Below are 17,455 nucleotides of genomic sequence, written 5' to 3' on the forward strand. Positions count from 1 at the left end.
CGGGAACTGGCTGGAGGGCTGGGAGGGGAAATGGGGCAACCCAGAGGCCCCCGTGAACTGGCAGGATGAGAGGTGGGGGAACAAGTTCTCAGTGCCCGGTGTCTACGTGTCCCCAAATCTCAGGCATGATGGAGGATCTGCAGGCACAGCTTGAACTTGGGAAGCCAGAGAACCTGGGGATTTAGGAACGTGGCCATCCCTTGGCCCTGCCCTGCCCTCCGCACCCCTCCCAGAGCTACTGGGGCATTGAGCACACACTCCTGAATCCTCGCGGCAGCCCTGCGAGGGAGGCGGTCCTCCCCGGGCTCAGGCTGGTCACTTATCCAAGGTCACAAATGCAGATGACAGTGGAGGTGGGATTTGAAGCTCCGTCCTCCACCCTCCTGGGACACTCCACGGCTCGCTGGAGCCCCCCTCCTACTCTCTGTTCTGCACCAAGGACCCTGCTGAGGGCCCAGGACCAGCGACCACTGGGGCTGGGACCTTCGCCTCCATTTTCCCTTAGGGGGGTGGCCAGAGAAGGACGGGCAAATTGTTGTCAGAGCCGCCATTCTGGAGAGAGCAGGCAACCCCACTAGTGTGTGAGACCAGCATTAACAGAAGACTAGGGGGCCAGCAGGTGGTATAGTGGTTAAGGTGCTGAACTCCCACGTAGTGAACAGCTGTTCAAGTCCCAGAGTCAGTGCCTTGAAAATCACGTGGGGTGTGTGTGTGTGTGTGTGTGTGTGTGTGTGTGTGTATGCAGGGACCTGAAAGGAGAGTGGAGAAGGGACTGCAGCATGACTATCCCCCAGCGGGGTGATGTCTCATGCCCTGTAGCAAAAACCTAAAAACAAAACAAAACAAAACAATAGACTAGCAAGAAATAGGAGTGTGTTGCCTTGCACGAGGCAAGGATGTTTTGTTTGGGGAATGGCTGTGTGTTCCTGTCTAGAGCTGTAGTTTAGTGTGGCTATAGCTCTTATCTGGGGGAGGCAGAAGAAAATGCTCCTGGGGCCAAGGCCCAGGGGGCTGCTTGCTCCTCCATTCCACTGCCCAAGGCTGACGAAATTTTCCCAGACTGGGCCCTGAGGGAAGATTGATCCTAGTCCCTGTTGCCAAGAAGATCCTCATGACCGGGCGTGGAGAGCAACGACGTGACTGTGGACTTCCTGGCCCTCCAGAACAGTGTCTGGGTAGCAGGACCCCCCGCAGGCCGTACCTGGTTCCAAGTCTGCCAAGGCCCAACTGCACACATTTTCACCCACCGTCCGACTATTCCCATGCCTTTTCTGCAATGCCTGTCCACACACAGAGCCCCTGGCAGCCTTCAAAAACATTAGGGGAGCCTGTCTTGGGACACGTCCTGCGACACCTGCGTGCCAATGCAGCCTCTCCCCTTGGCTCCTGCAGAATCCCATACTGGGGGCTCCCTGGGACTCTTCACAGAGCTGCTTCTCCCCCACAAACTCTCCTGGCAATGACTGGACCTCCCAAGTCCATCTGCCTAGCCCGCTTCCCAGCCTGAATCCCAGGCTGGTTCTGGAGCTAGTCAAAGGCCCTGCTGTCCCCAGGTCCCCCCACACCCCCTTCCTCTGTGAAGTTTCTTTCCATCTTTCCTACAGAGCCAGAGCACCTGCCTAGAAATGGCAGCAGCTTTCCCTGGCAAGCGGCTCTGCCCAGGCCTCGGCTGTGGTTGCCCAGGTCTGATAGCTGGGCCCCAAGGAAGGGGGCTGCAGGAGTTGGCTCTGGTACCGTGCCTGTGCAGCCAGGGCTCAACAGCTGCCCTGCCAGTCCTGGAGAGAGTCCGGGCTCCTGCGGATGTGGACTGCCTGCCGGGCCTGCCTTTGTCTCGTCCTTCTGCAATCTGGGCCCAGGCCTCTATGCACAGCACGGAGCTGCCCGTTGGGGCCTGGCCAGGTGCCAGGCACTGGAGGGAGGCCCACGCTGCCCTGGGGATGCCTGTATCCCCAGGCCAGAGACGGCTACAGCTGTGAGAGAGACAAGCCATCATGCCAAGGGCTACCTACAGTGGAGGCCCCGCGGCAGGATGCCCCACTGCATGGAGCAGGAAGGCTTCCCAGGAGCGCCCATCCCGGCCCCATGGCTGAGCGCCCGCCCCCGTCTAGCTCTGCGGCTAAACTCAGGATCTGGACGCAGGTGGTCACATGAGCTCACAGCTGCACTCAGATGCTGCAACGTCGAGGCTCACCCTGGGCTCGTCTCCAGGCTTCTCTGGGTTTATATGATAAGGGGTTTGGCGCACTCACTTTCTGCGTATTTCCAGCCAAATAAACAAAGGCTCCAAAACATTATATCGGCAAGGCCGACCTGCCCGAGATCCTGGACCAGCAGCTTTCTTGAACTCTACTGTGGGCTTCATGGGCAGGAGCCAGTCAAGTCCAAGGCAGGTGCTCCCGGCTTAGCTCAGGCCCTCATAGAAGGCCAGTGCCTTACCCACCACCAGCCGATCCAGGGGCCGCTACTGCGATCCCTCTGCCCTGTCCTTGGTCACTCGCCATGGCTCAGGGTAGAGGGCCAGCCTGGTGAAACCTGTGCTTGCCAGCACTGAAATCAGAATGGCGTCGAGAAAGGGAGGCCTCGGTGGTCCAGCTAGCCCTGGGTTCTAGACCAAGCTTAACCGCTTGCCCCTGGGCAAATATTTTTACTCCATGCCTCCATTTTCAGGTGTAAAATGAGCTTCAACAGTATCTCCATCCTGGGGTGTGAGCGTGAAGACAATACCCCACCTCAGCCCTGGTCCCAGCCCTGCCCGCACGGCAGTCTCATCACTCGCGGGCCAGAAGGATCACTGCCGTTCAGACGGGGCCGCCTGGCTCCTGGCAGCACTGGTGCCCTGCCCTGGCAGCTGGTCTGCACGTGCGCTCTCCTGACGACAGGAAACGTCTAAGGCGTGTGTTCGGGAGAGAGAGGACGCCCCTCCGGGAACTCACAGGTGGGAGGCTGCACCTGCCCCGGCCCAACAGGGGCCACTCCAGTGCTCCCGCACCTTGGCGGGAGGTCCCTTTCCAGAGACCCAATCCCGGTGCTCAGGCTTGTCCTGCTGTGAGATGTGTCCTGCCGTGACCTCCTGCGGCAGCGCGGACAGGCCTGCCCCTCCTGTTTCACTTTGCCTCAGGCCTTGCCTTTTCCCACTGTCACTGTCAGTTTTATGCAGACGGGTGGCCGATGGGGGCGTTCCCAATGACGGCCCATCACACTTTCTTGTGGATGAGCCAGGGCACGCCAGGCACTGGGGGAGACCCTGCGGCCCTGCAGCTGCCAAAGCCTCAGGCTACGCTTCTCCCTGGGGTGGAGGGGCAACTTTTCTCAGGGCACACCCCTAACTCTCAAAATAAGCATCCTCCCACCCCGGGAGGCGAGGCCACCTGGCCTGTGCCTGTCCTCAGCTGCCCATCACGTGACATGAGCAGAGCCCTCAGTGCTGACCTGTCACCTTGGGGCTGGGCCCTGGGACAGCAGGGGCTCTGAGTGACCCCTCTGGGGCCATTTCCTCACCTAGATCTGTAATGGGTGGTTAAGCTTCACGTTTCATAGCGCTCTTTAACATTACATGAGTCATGTGCTCAGCCATGCTCAGTGGTAGTGAGGATGAAGACCTCTGCCCCGAGGGAGCTCACGGGGCTCATCACCTTTTCCCCCAGAATTGAAGGCAGGCTCAGAGTTCCTGACCAAGGCCAGAGTTCCTGCTGCCTGCCCTTCTGTGCACGGAGAATGAAGGACCAGCTTCCTTTCTCCGCTTGCCCCCCCAGACCCCGTGTCCCAGCAGAGACCATGCTGTGGACTGTTCTGAACACACGGTACGGGGCTGTGGTGGTTAAAAGTTCATATTAATTTTCTCATCCAGGGAAGGTGCAATTTATAATTCAGCTCACCCAGCAGTCCTGAGCTCTCCTCCCCGAGCAGGTGCACGTGTGTGTTTACTGGGGTGGGGAGGGGGACGGGGCTGTGCCTGGGGATGCAAAGAACTAAACACAAAACGCGACACGACCAAACCACCCACCCAGGACACAGTGCTCGGTCTTTCCATTTCTCTTTAATACTGAACAGTGTTCTTTATACAGCTGATACACGATTTTAGAAGGAAGAAACACGGCTGACAGACTTCAGGGTGTAAAAATGTCACTTTTAAAGATGGCTACTATTTTTCTGTTTTACACAAGTAATTAATTCTTGCAAGTTTTCAAGTTTATAGTGTTATCAAACCTTCGTCCACGTCAGGACTACCGTCAAAGCCACGGGTGCCGTAGCTCTGCAGGGCCGGCTCGCAGCTGCGTGCACGATGCCGCAGGGGTGGCTCCTGGCCTGGCATGTGTGTCGTAACCCAGAGGGTTTGCTTAAACACAGCTGGCCTCACCGGGGTGAGCTACTCGGCAGGCCTTGGGAGCCCTGAGAACCTGCATTTCTAACAAGATTCCAGGTGACTCTGTGGCCCGTGCAGGGCCCACTGCGCACCTGGGACAATCTACCTGCGGCCCAGGGCTGGGACTTCTGCGCCGGGGCTCGCTCTGGGCCTTGACTGTCTCACACTGTCGAGGGGGAAGCGCCATCTGGAAATCACCCCAGCATCTGCGATTCTAATCCCTGACCCACTTCTTCAGTTTGTGCCTTCTAGTCAAGTCAAATTAAAATAAGTAAGGTTCTTTACCCCCGGGAAAGTCCCAGTGGTCCCTTCTGATGGCACGTGTTCCACGGCCGGGAGGTACGCGTTTCTGGTCACACGCAGCCGTGGGAACACGTCCCCTTCCGAAGCTGGTGCCCTCCCCGTCTGCTGTCCTGGGTGGCTCCCAGGCCCCCCTCCCAGGCTGGGCCGTGCTCTGACGTCTGCCCATCGGTGTGCCCACGGAGGCCTTTTAGGAGATACACGGGCTTCAAGACAGCTCCAGACGCCTCTTCAGGGACACCTGGCCTTCCTCCCTCCGCCCACACGAGGGACCGGGCGCAGGTACTCCACCCCCGAGGACTAAGACATCTGCCTCCCCAGGCCGAACCTCAGCTGCGGGGTCACACGTGTCGTTCTCGGTGAACGTGCGCTCTGTGCGGTGCAGGCAGGGACAGCCCTGAGCAGGGTTCCTTGCCAAGGCTGACAGAAGGCTCCACTGGGGCAGAGCGCCAGATGGCCGGCCAGGCCAGGGGACAGGCCCGTGGGCTCTGATCCACAATCCATGAGGCTGGGCGCTCTTATTTCTAACACTCCCCGGATAACCAAGTGGTCCCTGGCATATCACCTTAAAAATAAACGGTAAAACACTTTGTCACAAGGGTCTGGCTGCGGCGGGCAAGCTGGTTCTGTGAAGGGTTGACATGAAACCCAAGCAGCACGGCAGGCAACTGGGACGGGCACCGCTGTCTACACAGCCATGGGAAGGGCATTCTGGACCCAGGTCACATCAGAAGGAACACGGCCCGGTGTCAGCTGACGGCAGAGGGAAGCCGAGTTCTCTCTCCCCCTCGTCCCTGACCTCCGGATCTAATCAAAGAAGCTACAAGATCATGAAGAACTCCCGGTCAGGCCTAGACCATAGCAGCCTGACCCAGTAAGCGTGCATTTCAGAACTTGTGTTTATCCAAGAGGCGAATCCCATCGCACCGTCTGTGGCCAGGAGTGAGCCGCTAAGCTACTGTCTCCCTCGGCCGTGTTGTTCAGGTCAGCTGGGAGCCCCTTCAGCCTCGAGCCCCTTAAGCGCGTGCTTGTGACACCAAGTCCAGAGCGCAGCAGGCCAGATGAGTCCACGTGTGTCGGGCGAGCTGGGGTTTCACTCCAACAGGAGGACCGAGCCCGAAGTGATGCCAAGTCCCTACCATTAAAGATGGCAACTGAGACGCCAGCTACTCTGGAGCTGAGTCCCACCTGGGGGCCGAGCAGCGAGTGAGTTGCACCGTGTTGCTATGGGGGTCTGAGGGCTGCTCTGTGCTTCTCTTGGTTTTCTGGATTGGACGCTAGAAAACACTTTTCCGGTACCATCAAGACAGCAAGAACAGCCTCCCTGTTTACATGACTGGCCAACGTGGGCCCTCCAAGACCAGGCCGTTATTCTAGTGTAAGCTCACTGTCTGCAGCTGGCAGCTGAGAATGGGCAGGGGACACTGAAGAAAGGCCCTCTCTCCTCTCCAGCCAGCAGGTGACAAGTCCCTGTGCCCAGAGCGAGAGCCCTGGGAGGAGCAGAAGCCACAACCTGATGCCCAGGGAGGGCCTTGGCAGGAGTCGGGGTGGGGGAGGGGCACTGTCTTCAGGCCCTGACCGTGGTCTGGCTGGTGCCCAGAGACAGAAGGGCGAGGAAGCCAGAACCCTTTGGTTTCCCCTTCTCTCCACCCTTGATAAACAAAAACCATTTTAAAAAATTCTTTTTTCTTAATAAACTGAGAAAGGAAAGAAATGCCAGGGAGAGGAAGACAAAGAAGGAGAATCAAAGGTGGCACAGTCCCCAAATTTCAGAACCGCAGCTTTCCAGAGCATCCAAGTTTGTTTGGTTCACAAATTCGCCTCGTGGTGCCAGGTGAGGCCAAACGGCCCAAGGTCGGTCTCCGGAGCTGAAGAGCCACTCAGATCTGCCATTCCACTTGTCAATCTTCAGCTGCTACAAAGAATCCTAAAAAGGTGACAGGGAATCGATGTCCCTCTGGTCTCACTTTGCAGCCAGGGAAATTACCGAGAGAAAAATCTTGGCTCCAGCAGCGTCCCTTACAGAAGGTAAAGCACTTCAGAGACAGATTTCTGTTGAGTTAGCCGAGATTTCTTTTCACAGCCCGCGATCTCACGAGGTGAGAAGGAGGGAAGGTGCCAAGTGGTTGGCTACCAGACCCATCAGTCTGTTTAACTCTGGCTAAAAGCAGAGAACGCCAGGCACGTCGCCAAGATCCCCCTTCAGCTCTGGAGTGAATTCTGAACCAGTGAAGACGCTTGTCACGTGCGCACACGCCGCGACTTCTCTCGGCCACGCAGCCCGGGGCAGACAGCGCTGGGATCTCGCAGTCCACACGGGGGCCAGGACGAAACGCTGAAGGGGTTTTGGTTTTCTGGTTGGATTCACATTCTGCCAGACTCCTTCAATGATTCATTCCCACCCCGCCCCCTAATCACTGAAGGGAACGTCCTTCCAGTAAACAAATCGCGCTCCCTCCCTGCTATCCACGCTCCGCCAGGGCTCTAAGCGCGGTGAATGTGAGCGCTGGTGCAGAAGGATGATGCGAAAAAACCACAACTGTGCCCAGGAAGTGCGTATGGGCAGTGGGGGGTGTCCCCGTTGCTCCCATACTCCTCCCGTTCTGATGGGGATGGAGGACGGCCACTCTGGTTCTCTAAAGCCTGGGACCATCACAGCCAAAGAGAAAATATGTATCCTCGGGAATGCACGCAGACCCTGGCCCGCTCTCTGGCAGCCACGTTTGGAGCCTGAGCACAGGCCCTTCAGGTGAGCCCTGGATCTGAAGGGACCCCCCTGCCAGGGTACAACAGGCTCCGAGTGCGGCCAAGTCAGCCCGAGAGAGGACCGGACCGGAAGAAAGCCCTGTAGGAGAATCCCGCATTGTCGGTCAGTTTTTTCTTTCCTGTCCAGCTTCAGCCTGAGCTGGTCACCTCGGTGTTCGGCAGACACCTTACGTCAGTGGGGTCGGCATGCCACTATGAAAAGCAGGTGGGGGCGTCCCTTGTCCAACAGGCCTGGGACCAGAGGTTTTAGATTTTGGAATATTCGCGCATACGCAGTGAGATCATCTTGGGGGTGGAACCCAAGCCTAGTCATGAAATCCAGTTCCATTTCAAACAGTCCTTAACACACGTCGCCTAAGGTAATGTCACACATTTTTGCACTGTGGCATTTTGACCTCAACCCGTCACATGAGGCCAAGTGTGGAATGTTCGACTTCTGGTGTGTTGGCCCTCAAAAAATTTGTTCTTAAACTTTGGATTTCTGGATTAGGGGTGCTCAGCCTGTCGTAATTAAGCCTCGAGGTCATAAAACTTGTTACCTCAGCTAAAGAGAGTATTTCTTTCATTCATTCACGACCAGGTGAGTTCCAAACAGGCCCTGCTGCCACGCTCGATCTTTCAGTGTGGCACCGTAAACCTGCCAATAGCTAGACACTGGCATGGCTTGTCAGTAGGGTAATCCTGCAATTCCTTAGGATGCCAGTGCTTCTTGTAATATGGAGTGTGGATTACAGTACTCAGACAAGGTCACGCTCAGTGTGAACAAAACACTTCGATATTCTGATGCAAATCTAAGGACCGTCCCTGTTCTAAGGTTACACTATCTAAGTCCTAAAACTTTGTAAAACATAAATAATCTAGTACCCTACCTCTGAAGCCCTTTGAAATAGTCAATTTTTTTCCAGTTTGAAAATAAATAACTTATTTATATATCAAACATTAGAGCTGAGTGTAAACATGGACTTCAACCACCCTTTCAGTTTTATAAATTTGCTTTTAGCTTTCACCAACAGGCAAGATGTCCTTACTTATCGCGATCCTAAAGAAGATAAAATACCCTTCTTAAAAAAATTGTTACAAATATTTATTAAAAAGTGCAATTCAAAAGTCAGCTGGGCAAGCGCATCATTGCAAATCACAAAAAAGGGGGGGAACTAATCCCACAAAATACAGATAAAACAAGGAAAAGAAAAAAGATCTTTTAAAAAAAAAATTAGTGTGCTGAGGAATGCACCCATGGAGAAGGAAATGAGAACTTGAAGCTCGAACTCCACGTGGACGCTGCTGTCCCCCCAGCTGAAAAGACGGCGAGGAGCAGCCAGCAGCCTTCGCCGCAGAGTTCTGCTCCTGGGCCCCGCTGCTACCTCAGTATTAGGGAAGTTATAAAAATATCCTATATACACGTGCACACTGGAGGCCTAACACAGTCACAGAAGCTTAAAGTTTAGTGTCGCAGCAATTTCAGCAACTCGAACGCGGTTAGAGCATCTACCACTGCGACTTGGACTGGCTCCGTGACCTGAACGGACGGATGATGAAATCAAGCTGTCACCTTAGTGACTAAGAACCGCGTTCATCCCCTGGTCCGCACTATGACGCACGGTCAGGAAGTCTGGCCTGCCCCGCGATCAGTCTTTGTTGTCATTACGGTGTCTGTGGAAATGGAATCAACGTCCTCACCACGTCCCACCCACCCCAACCTGGAACAGCACGGGAATGACCTAACAGCCAGCAAGCACGGTCCGCCTCCCGGCCACGCACCCTGCTGAGCTGCTCGGCATCAGGTCGCTGGAGGCTCGCTCTGGGAGTGCAGGATGCTCCTCTGGGAGGAGGCACCAGGACCGTGCCAGGCTCCAGCCCCGACCCCTGCAGAGGCCGACCACCCTCCCCTAAGCTGGGCCAACGCAGGGTCCTGCTGCAGTTTAACTGTGCCATCACTTAAAGCGACAAGTTGTTAGTGCCCTCAACCCCAGGAAGAATCATTATTTTCCATTAGTTATTCCTACCACAAAAAAAAAAAAAAAGAGCGCCTAGCAAAAGCGATTTTATCTCAGCACTTATCCCTGAAAAACGAACCGCGGCATTTTCAGTCACAGGCTGTGCCTGGCCTCGTCCTCACTGACCATCAGCTCTTGGGCAATGAAAAGCGAGGCCCCCGCGAGCCGTGTCCTGGCAGGTGCTTCGGGACGGGCTGCAGTGTGGTCCGAGCAGGGGAGGGGCTGAGCAGCAGAGAAGAGCTGCCGAGGGAGGATGGACGGAGCGACAGCAAACACGGGAGTCGGCGCAGTTTCGGGATGACACGAAGTCCCTCCTGGGGCACGAGGCCCCCGAGGCCAAGCACACCAGCTGCCCCCCGAACAGGAGCAGGAGCGGCGGCCCCAGCCAGCTGGCACCAGGAATTAGTCGTCTGTCCTCTGCTCCCCGGCCGTCAGCGCTGGGACGGAGGAGGCGCGGTCTCAAGTTGGGGTCACGCAGAGAAATGACGGTGGGCGCCGCGTCTGCCTCTGGACAGGAATGTGAGGAGACGGCGACGTGGCGCGGCTCAGTTCTCCACCGCGGGCTCGTGTGCGGGGGACACTCGCACCCGCAGCTGCCACTGTCACAGCACCAAGAAGAGGACCAGCACGATGAGGAGGACCACGAAGAGCACGGCGATGGCACACCACTGGCGCCGGTCTGCAAGGCAGGACAGGGGTCAGTGCTCTCGGGGACTCTGGGCCCTCAGGGCACAGTTACATGGAGTTTGAGGCAACACCTCGGAAGCAGAAAAGGGACAGAAAGGATCCTGACCCTGCCTAGGTGTCTGGTGCCGGTCGCCGCTCTGCTCGGGCCCGCGCTGCGCCTGGGTCTGTGATTAGAACCTGTGGCTCCCCGCCTCCTGCTGTGGTCCGCGAACCTCAGGAAAGGTGCCGGCACCATGTACAGATCAAGGCCTGTTTGCTCTAGTCTCCCACCACGGCCAGGTCATCGCACTCGAGCTACCGAGCTCTCGTCTCAGTGGCGCTACGGGAAGACGGGAAGATGAAAGCTACGTCTGGCCACTTCAGGACATGAGTGGCTGAGAAAGCAAGCTCCAGGGAGAGCGCGTGATGACCTTCACGCAGCACTGTCCAGTGAGGAAGGTGACTCGGCCGGCAGCCGTGTTCATGGATCTGGCTCACTGTAGACAGCGGAAGGCCTTCTCTGAAACCTTCTGCCCTACCAACGATCTGGAACAGCAAGCATGGGAAACAAAGGGGCTCCCGTCTACCCCAAGGTCTGGAGCTACAAGGGCCCATACAGGCTGCGGGGAGCCCTGCTCTAGCCCACAAGCCTGGCTGTGGTCCCAGCTCTATAACGGGTGTCTGCAGGACTGTCGTGAGAAACAAGGACACCGACACACACACACACTCGCACACACTGAGCAGGGCCCGGCTCAGGGGATGGGATGCTCGGCCGTCGGGGTGCTCCCTCACCTGGGGGAGAGGGATCAGAAAGAACACACCCTCTGTCCACAGACGAGTCCTGGAGCCTGCCAGAGCCAGACTGTGCAGAAGAGGTTCACTAACCCTGAAAACGCCGCTCAGCCACCAGGAGTGAGTTCCAGTGAAGCAGAAATATGAGGGCATAAACTGACTCATTAAAGATTATTTGAGGGAACCAGCAGTTAGCGTAATGGCTATGTCACTGGACTCCCACGTAGTCGACCATAGTTCGTGTCCCGGACCCGGTGGCTTGAGACTCACGCCGGGCGCGTGTGTGTGCGTGCCCAAGATCCCGAGAGGAGAATGGAGGAGAAGGGATTGCGGCGTGACCATCCCCCCTGGGGGGTGATTTCTAGCTTTCTGTCTCTATGTCTCTCTCTGTCTGTCTGGCGAGCGCACGTGCCCTATAGTGAAAATCTCTCCCCCCCCCAAAAAAAAAGATTATTTGAAAGCCTACAGGTTTTAGCACACCAAAGCTATTGAGAATTTCATCATAAAAAGGTTTGAGCTGGGCTTGCCAGTGGCATGGTGGTTAAGGTGGCTGGATCCTGTGCTGACTGCATGGTTTGAGTCCCTGGCCCAGCAGTTTGAAAAACATACCAGGGGCATGTGTATGCATGCCCAAAATTCCAAGAGGAGACTGGAGAAGGGACTGTCGTGTGGCCATGCCCTCGGGGGGTAAGAAAGCACTCTCCAGTCTCTTTCTAGCTAGCACATGCACCCTACAGCATACTTGAGGGTCCCTCAAGTATCTCAATGGAGATCACTTTGTTCTACCTCAGACATGCTAGAAAGTCATTAAGCAACTCTGGGACAGCAAAAAAAAAAAAAAAAAGTCCAAATCTAGGAAAATAGATTGCAAAATTATCCATAAAGCAGAACATATACTTAGTTATTCTAAATGTCGAGGATATCAAAGTAACAGAACTGGCCAAGAAATGAGAACTGCTACCAAATTATAGTAAATAAAGCAAGTATTTTTTTAATGCCAGAGGATGTGTAAGTGTGTGTGTGTGTGAGAGAGAGAGAGAGAGAGAGAAGGAAGGAAAGGAGAGGGAGTAAAAGAGGGGGCAGGGGAAGGAGAGAGAAAGCACCCTGCGCCCTGCCCCCACAGGGATTGGTCAAACTGCAATCCTTTTTCTTCCAATTCTCCATCCCATTAAGATCCTGGGCACATACACATGTACCTGGTGTGTTTTTCAAACAGATGGGCTGGGACTTGACCTTGGTCAGCCATATGGGCAGATCCAGTTTCCTCTGCACAATGTCTAATCACCTAACTGCTACACTACAAGGCCAACTCTGTTTTTTCTTTCCCTTAAATTATGACAGAAGCACATGTATACACGAGAGAGAAGCACCTTCCACAGCGCTTGCTCGCACTGCAATCCCCTTTCTCCAATCTTCCAGCTGCCAATGTACTCCGTACATGTCTAGCACGCTCTCGGGCTGACTGGCTGGGGACCTGAACTCTGGTCAGCATGTAGTTTCTAGCTCAGAGGTTTGGTATGCTACTGACCACGCTACGGAGGCTGGACTTAAGTATCTTCTTCTTCTTTTAAGTTAATTTTATTTAAAAAAATTTTAAAAGAATTGTTCATTTAATTTTATTTCTTCTTCTTCTTCAATTTGATCAGAGAGAGAGAGAAGAACTAATCTGCCAGGTCAGGGATTCAAACCACGGTTAGCCATGTGGGAGTCCAGCACCGTAACTACCACACCACCTGCCCATCCCTCAAGTATCTTAATGGAGATCACTTTGTTCTACCTCCGACATGCTAGAACGTCACTAAGCAACTCTGGGATAGGACAAAGGTCCCAAGTCTATCACTCCTTTCCTGAAGTAGAATGTTCCAAAAGACCTGGCTTACTTATCAATGTTAACTTGTTGACTACTGTATTGAAAATGAAAACCAGAACCAATGTATAGGTACTCAAAGTACAGTTTCTTTTCTTTTTTAAAAATTTTATTGCCAGAGGGTGCATGTACTCACCAGAGAGAGACAGAAATCACCCCCCAGGGGGGATGGTCACGCCACAATCCCTCCTCCTCTATTCTAATCTACCCTTCAGGTGTGGGACACGCGTGGACATGTGCCCAGGGTGTTTTCCAAGCCTCTGAGGCTGGGATCAGACCCTGTGGGAGCTGATATGAGGCCATTTTCCTTAACCACTAAGCCATGGGGCTGGCCCACAAAGTGTTTCGCTTTCCCACCATCATGAAGTCAGAGCATTGCAAGTCCAAGCATCGTCAGCCGGGACCGTCTGTGTATGCGTGTTGGCAGAGGTGCGCGTACAGAGACCGCCAGGGACCAGGGGTGCCGAGGGCGGCGGAGGAGGAATGACCAGCAGGGCTCGGCTCAGAGGGTTTTTTAGGGCTCTGAAACTACCCCGGAGGATGCCATGAGGGTGGACACACGTCGCCAGGCACCTGTGAAACCCACAGAACCTACAACACCAAGAGTGAGCCCCGCCATAAACCCTGAACCTTGGGGATGTGTCCGTGTAGGGTTATCAATTGTAAGGAGCCCCCTTCTGTGATGTGGGGGAGGGTGTGTGTGTGGGGAGAGTAACGAAAACTCCATAATTGCTCTAAAAAATAGCGTGTTAATTTAAAAAAAAAAAGGAAGAAAGTTTATGATCATTTAAAACCACTTTCAGGTCTGGCAGGTGGCGTGGTGGTTAAGGCACTGGATTCTCACACGGCTGAGCACAGTTCAGGCCCTGGACCTGGTGACTTGCTTTCTCTCCCTGTCTCTCTCTGGTGAACACATATGCTCTGTAGCAAACTTAAAAACTGGGATAATAATGATGAAATAAAATTAAAGTTCTTTAAAACCACTTTCATTGACATGATTAGCTGATATTCTTCCAGGTAAAAAAAAAAAAAAGATAAAGTCATTGCTTCCTTCCCGCCCAGCCTCCCCCAACCTCACCCATCCTTCCTGTGCTGACCTCTTCCCAAGGCATCCCGCCACCCTCAACACTGGATTCCAACACAGAGCCAGATTCCCAGATCCATCGGCTGCACCCCAGCCCCCTAGCACCACTAACGCCTTTGATTTCTCTAAGTGCATTAAGCAGAGGTTGCCATCAAGGAGAAGCACGCATCATACAAGCCAGCATAATCCAGGAATGCTCTTTTAAGCCATTTTCCGCTGAGGTGGTCAGTGACCTCTATAATGCCATGAATGAGGTTTTGGGGGGCTGTTGCCCAGGCTTCTGCCTGGCACTGCTTCTAAGGCTTCCTGCACAGAAGGACGGTGAGAGCTTTTGTGACCCTAGCTGAAAAGTGATAGTCAGCTTCACAACTCAGGCCCTGCCTCGAGTGAGAGGGGAGCAGAGAAAAGCAGTGGGGTTCTTCTCTTTCTTGAAATACTTTCCTCCCCTAAAAAGAACAGATGAACAATGAACATGGAAGGTGAGGGGGGAAATCTCGGCATCTACTGAAAACAACTTTCTCCTGGCAGGGGAATGAGAAAATTAGGGAGATCTTAACACATTCAAAACACTAAGTGTGGAAGCTTGCCTCCTTTCTCTCTAGGGCCTCCCGCCATGGAGAGAGGGTGTTCTGCCTCTCCAGGGCTATGGAAATTGAGGGCTCCTTGCTGCTTAATCAAACTCGTGTTCACTTAAAAAGCAACGAACCTGCCCCAAATCAGGAGAACAGAGACAGACACAAACCGCCTGGTCCTCACCCCAGAGCATACACCCCCTAGCAGGAGGCGGCCTCTAAGCAGGGCTTCTTCTGGTAGCAAACGAGGATTGAAAGGAAAAACAGACAACCTGTCAGATATGGTGGGCCTTGCAGGCTCACTGCTGTTTCCTGGCTCTTTTTCTGGTGCAGCAAATATAACCCAAATTCTTACTCTGCTTCCCAAACTTTTCTTAAGGAGAAAGTAGAATAGAGCATAAGTGAGCCTCAGTGCTATTAATACACACAGAGCCGCTTAGCACAATGCAAGCGCTTTTCTAAATTATTCATACCCAGAATGCCGGGAAACACACACACAGGGCATCTTTGTTCGTTTGCTCTTCCCCAAACAAAACTGGTGCTGAAGTAGCCACTTGACTTTGGGACTAATGCATACACTTGTGAGAGGCCCGGTGTTTAAGCTGGTTATATAACACTTTATTAACACTCTTCCTTAAAGTAGAAGAGACGAGAACAGAGGGGATCAGAAAGAAGACTCTGCAAACTTTTAACTTTTTTTTGGAGAGATTTTTGCTATAGGGCATGTGTAGACTTGCCACAGCGACAGAGAGACAGAAAGCAAGAAATCACCCCCTTGGGGGGATGGCCACGCCGCATTCCATTTCCGCCATTCTCCTCTCAGGATTTTGGGCACACACGCACACACACCTGGCATGAGTTTTAAGCTGCTGGGGCTGGGACTCAAACCACGGCTGACTACGTGAAAGTCCAGCGATGTAACCACTGTGCTATCTGCTGGTGGTGCAAACTTTTCTTAAGTGAGTGAAAGATGAACTATGTTGGTGCCAGCTCCCTACAGGCAGCCTCAGGCTACGGAGAGCCTGCTAGGCCAATAGAGGTGTGTGCCCCTGGGGAAATGAAGAAAGTAATTCCAGTAATGAGTTTCTTTCCTGTGGATATAATAGGTCCTTTGCCCAGGGCCATCTGTTGCCTTATCATTTAAAATAACATTTTTTTTACTAAGTACTAATGCAAAGTGGGCACTGTTAAACACTTTCACATTATTGTTCATTTCATCTTGACAAGAACCTTGAGAAGTGGGAATCGACCTATATTTATAGGTAAGAAACGGGGCTCCAGGGTGAGTAGCTGGCATGGTAGTTAAGGTGCTAGAATCCTGCGTGGTCAATCATGTCTGAGTCCTGGGCCTGGTGGCTTGATAATCATGCCAAGAGTGTGTGTGCGTGCGTGCCCAAAATCCGGAGAGGAGAATGGAGGAGAAGGGACTGCAGTGTGGCCATCCCCTCTGGGGGGTGATTTCTCACTTTCCTTCTCACTGTCTCTCTCCGGGAGGCACACACACCCTATGGATGAAGAAAGAAAAAAGAAACGAGCCCTAGAGAACTGTTATGTAACTTGACCACAAGTTACATTACTGAAAGGTGAACGTGCACGTCCACACATTTAAGCCTTGCCTCAAAAGGCAACATCAGGGCCAGCCCGTGGTGTGGCAGTTAAGGCACTGGATCCCACAGGCCAACTTGGTAGTTTGAGTCCTGAACCCAGTGGCTTGAAAAACATGCATGTGCACATGTGCCCCAAGTCCCAGGAGGAGAGGGAGAAGAAGAAATTGCAGGGTGGCTGTCCCACCTTGGGGGTGATCTCTCTCTCTCTCTCTCTCTCTCTCTCTCTTGCTCGCTCTCTCTGATGAACACATGTGCCCTAGAGCAAAAACTAAGAGAGGAAAACGACTGAAGTAAACTCTGCTAACATTCAGGTCCAACTCTGACGAAAAACCAAGAGAAGAATGAGGTGCCGAGAAACGGGGATGCCTAATGGAGGGGACGAGTTGACATTCCCAGGACACTCAAAGTACCGCAAGGAGTAGCTCAAACATCCCCCCACCGCCCCCCAGACAGTAAAGAAAAACACTGGCTTGTCTTTGATGTAAAATACATTATTTCCCACAAAACAGGAGAGAGGAGTCCTAGTAATCAATAAATGTCAAGCAAGGCGCTGGGGGGTGCGCGCTGCTGAGATCTTATGTTCAGAGGCTGGGACCACATGGGAACCCAGGTTTGAGTCCCAGGCCAACCTAAAGGCTGAGGCCATTGCCTGTGCCTGTAATCGCTGCAACTCTAGAGGCTGAAGCAGGAGAATCATGACACAGTGAGGCCCTGTCTGAACTATCTCACGCATACACACACACACGCACACATAAATGCAGAGTCACCAAAACGTACCTTCCTGTATAGTAACTAAACAAAAGAATGTTGTGATTGCAAAGACAGTTGCTACTTTGGGAGAAAAATCACCAAACCTAGTTGGGGGAGCACAGAGACCTTGCCCATGCTGAGGCCATGACAAAAGGTGAGGCTGACAGCAGCCTCTGTCTCTGACCCCAAAGCATCACCAGAGAAAAGGGATCTGCAGGGGCACACCTGAGAGAATCCCTTGGACACAGTCTCTAGAATTAAGACACCTTTCTTTCTCTACAGAAGTTTTTTTCTTTCTTTCATTTATTTCGCTCAGGACAGCGGGAGACAGCGTGAGAGGCAGACACATACACACAGCCTCACAGGGCCTCACACCACGGCCCCCTTGCCACGGCCTTCCCAGTCAGCCAGGACTGTGGGCGCACACACCCAGCTGGTACAGGAGACTGAACCTGGGATATTCCATATGGACCCAGCATTGCTCGAGCTGCTTGTTACCACTGCACCAAGCTGGCCCTTAAGAATTCTTAAGATTTGGGGCCAGCAGGTGGTGTGGTGGTTAAGGCACTGGATTGCCACACAGCTGACAGTGGTTTGAGTCCTGGACCTGGAAGCTTAAACTCATGCTGTGTGTGTGTGTGTGTGTGTGTGTGTGCCCAAAATCCCAAGAGGAGAATGGAGGAGAAGGGAT

At 53.6% G+C, this 17,455-nt stretch overlaps 1 protein-coding gene across 1 annotated transcript in view; it reads right to left on the bottom strand.

The window, feature by feature from the left end:
• Positions 1-4,017: 4,017 nt before the first annotated feature.
• Positions 4,018-17,455, bottom strand: part of STX6 (syntaxin 6) — a 56,979-nt gene continuing 43,541 nt past the window's right edge. Inside the window, exon 8 of the mRNA XM_006142317.3 lies at positions 4,018-10,105. Within this exon, the coding sequence (XP_006142379.1) occupies positions 10,029-10,105 (77 nt within the window). The 3' untranslated portion in view covers positions 4,018-10,028. The remainder of the gene's footprint in view (positions 10,106-17,455) is intronic.

This window comes from Tupaia chinensis, unplaced genomic scaffold (genome assembly GCF_000334495.1).
Source record: "Tupaia chinensis unplaced genomic scaffold, TupChi_1.0 Scaffold000074_1, whole genome shotgun sequence".
In the NCBI taxonomy this organism is placed as follows: Eukaryota; Metazoa; Chordata; class Mammalia; order Scandentia; family Tupaiidae; genus Tupaia; species Tupaia belangeri.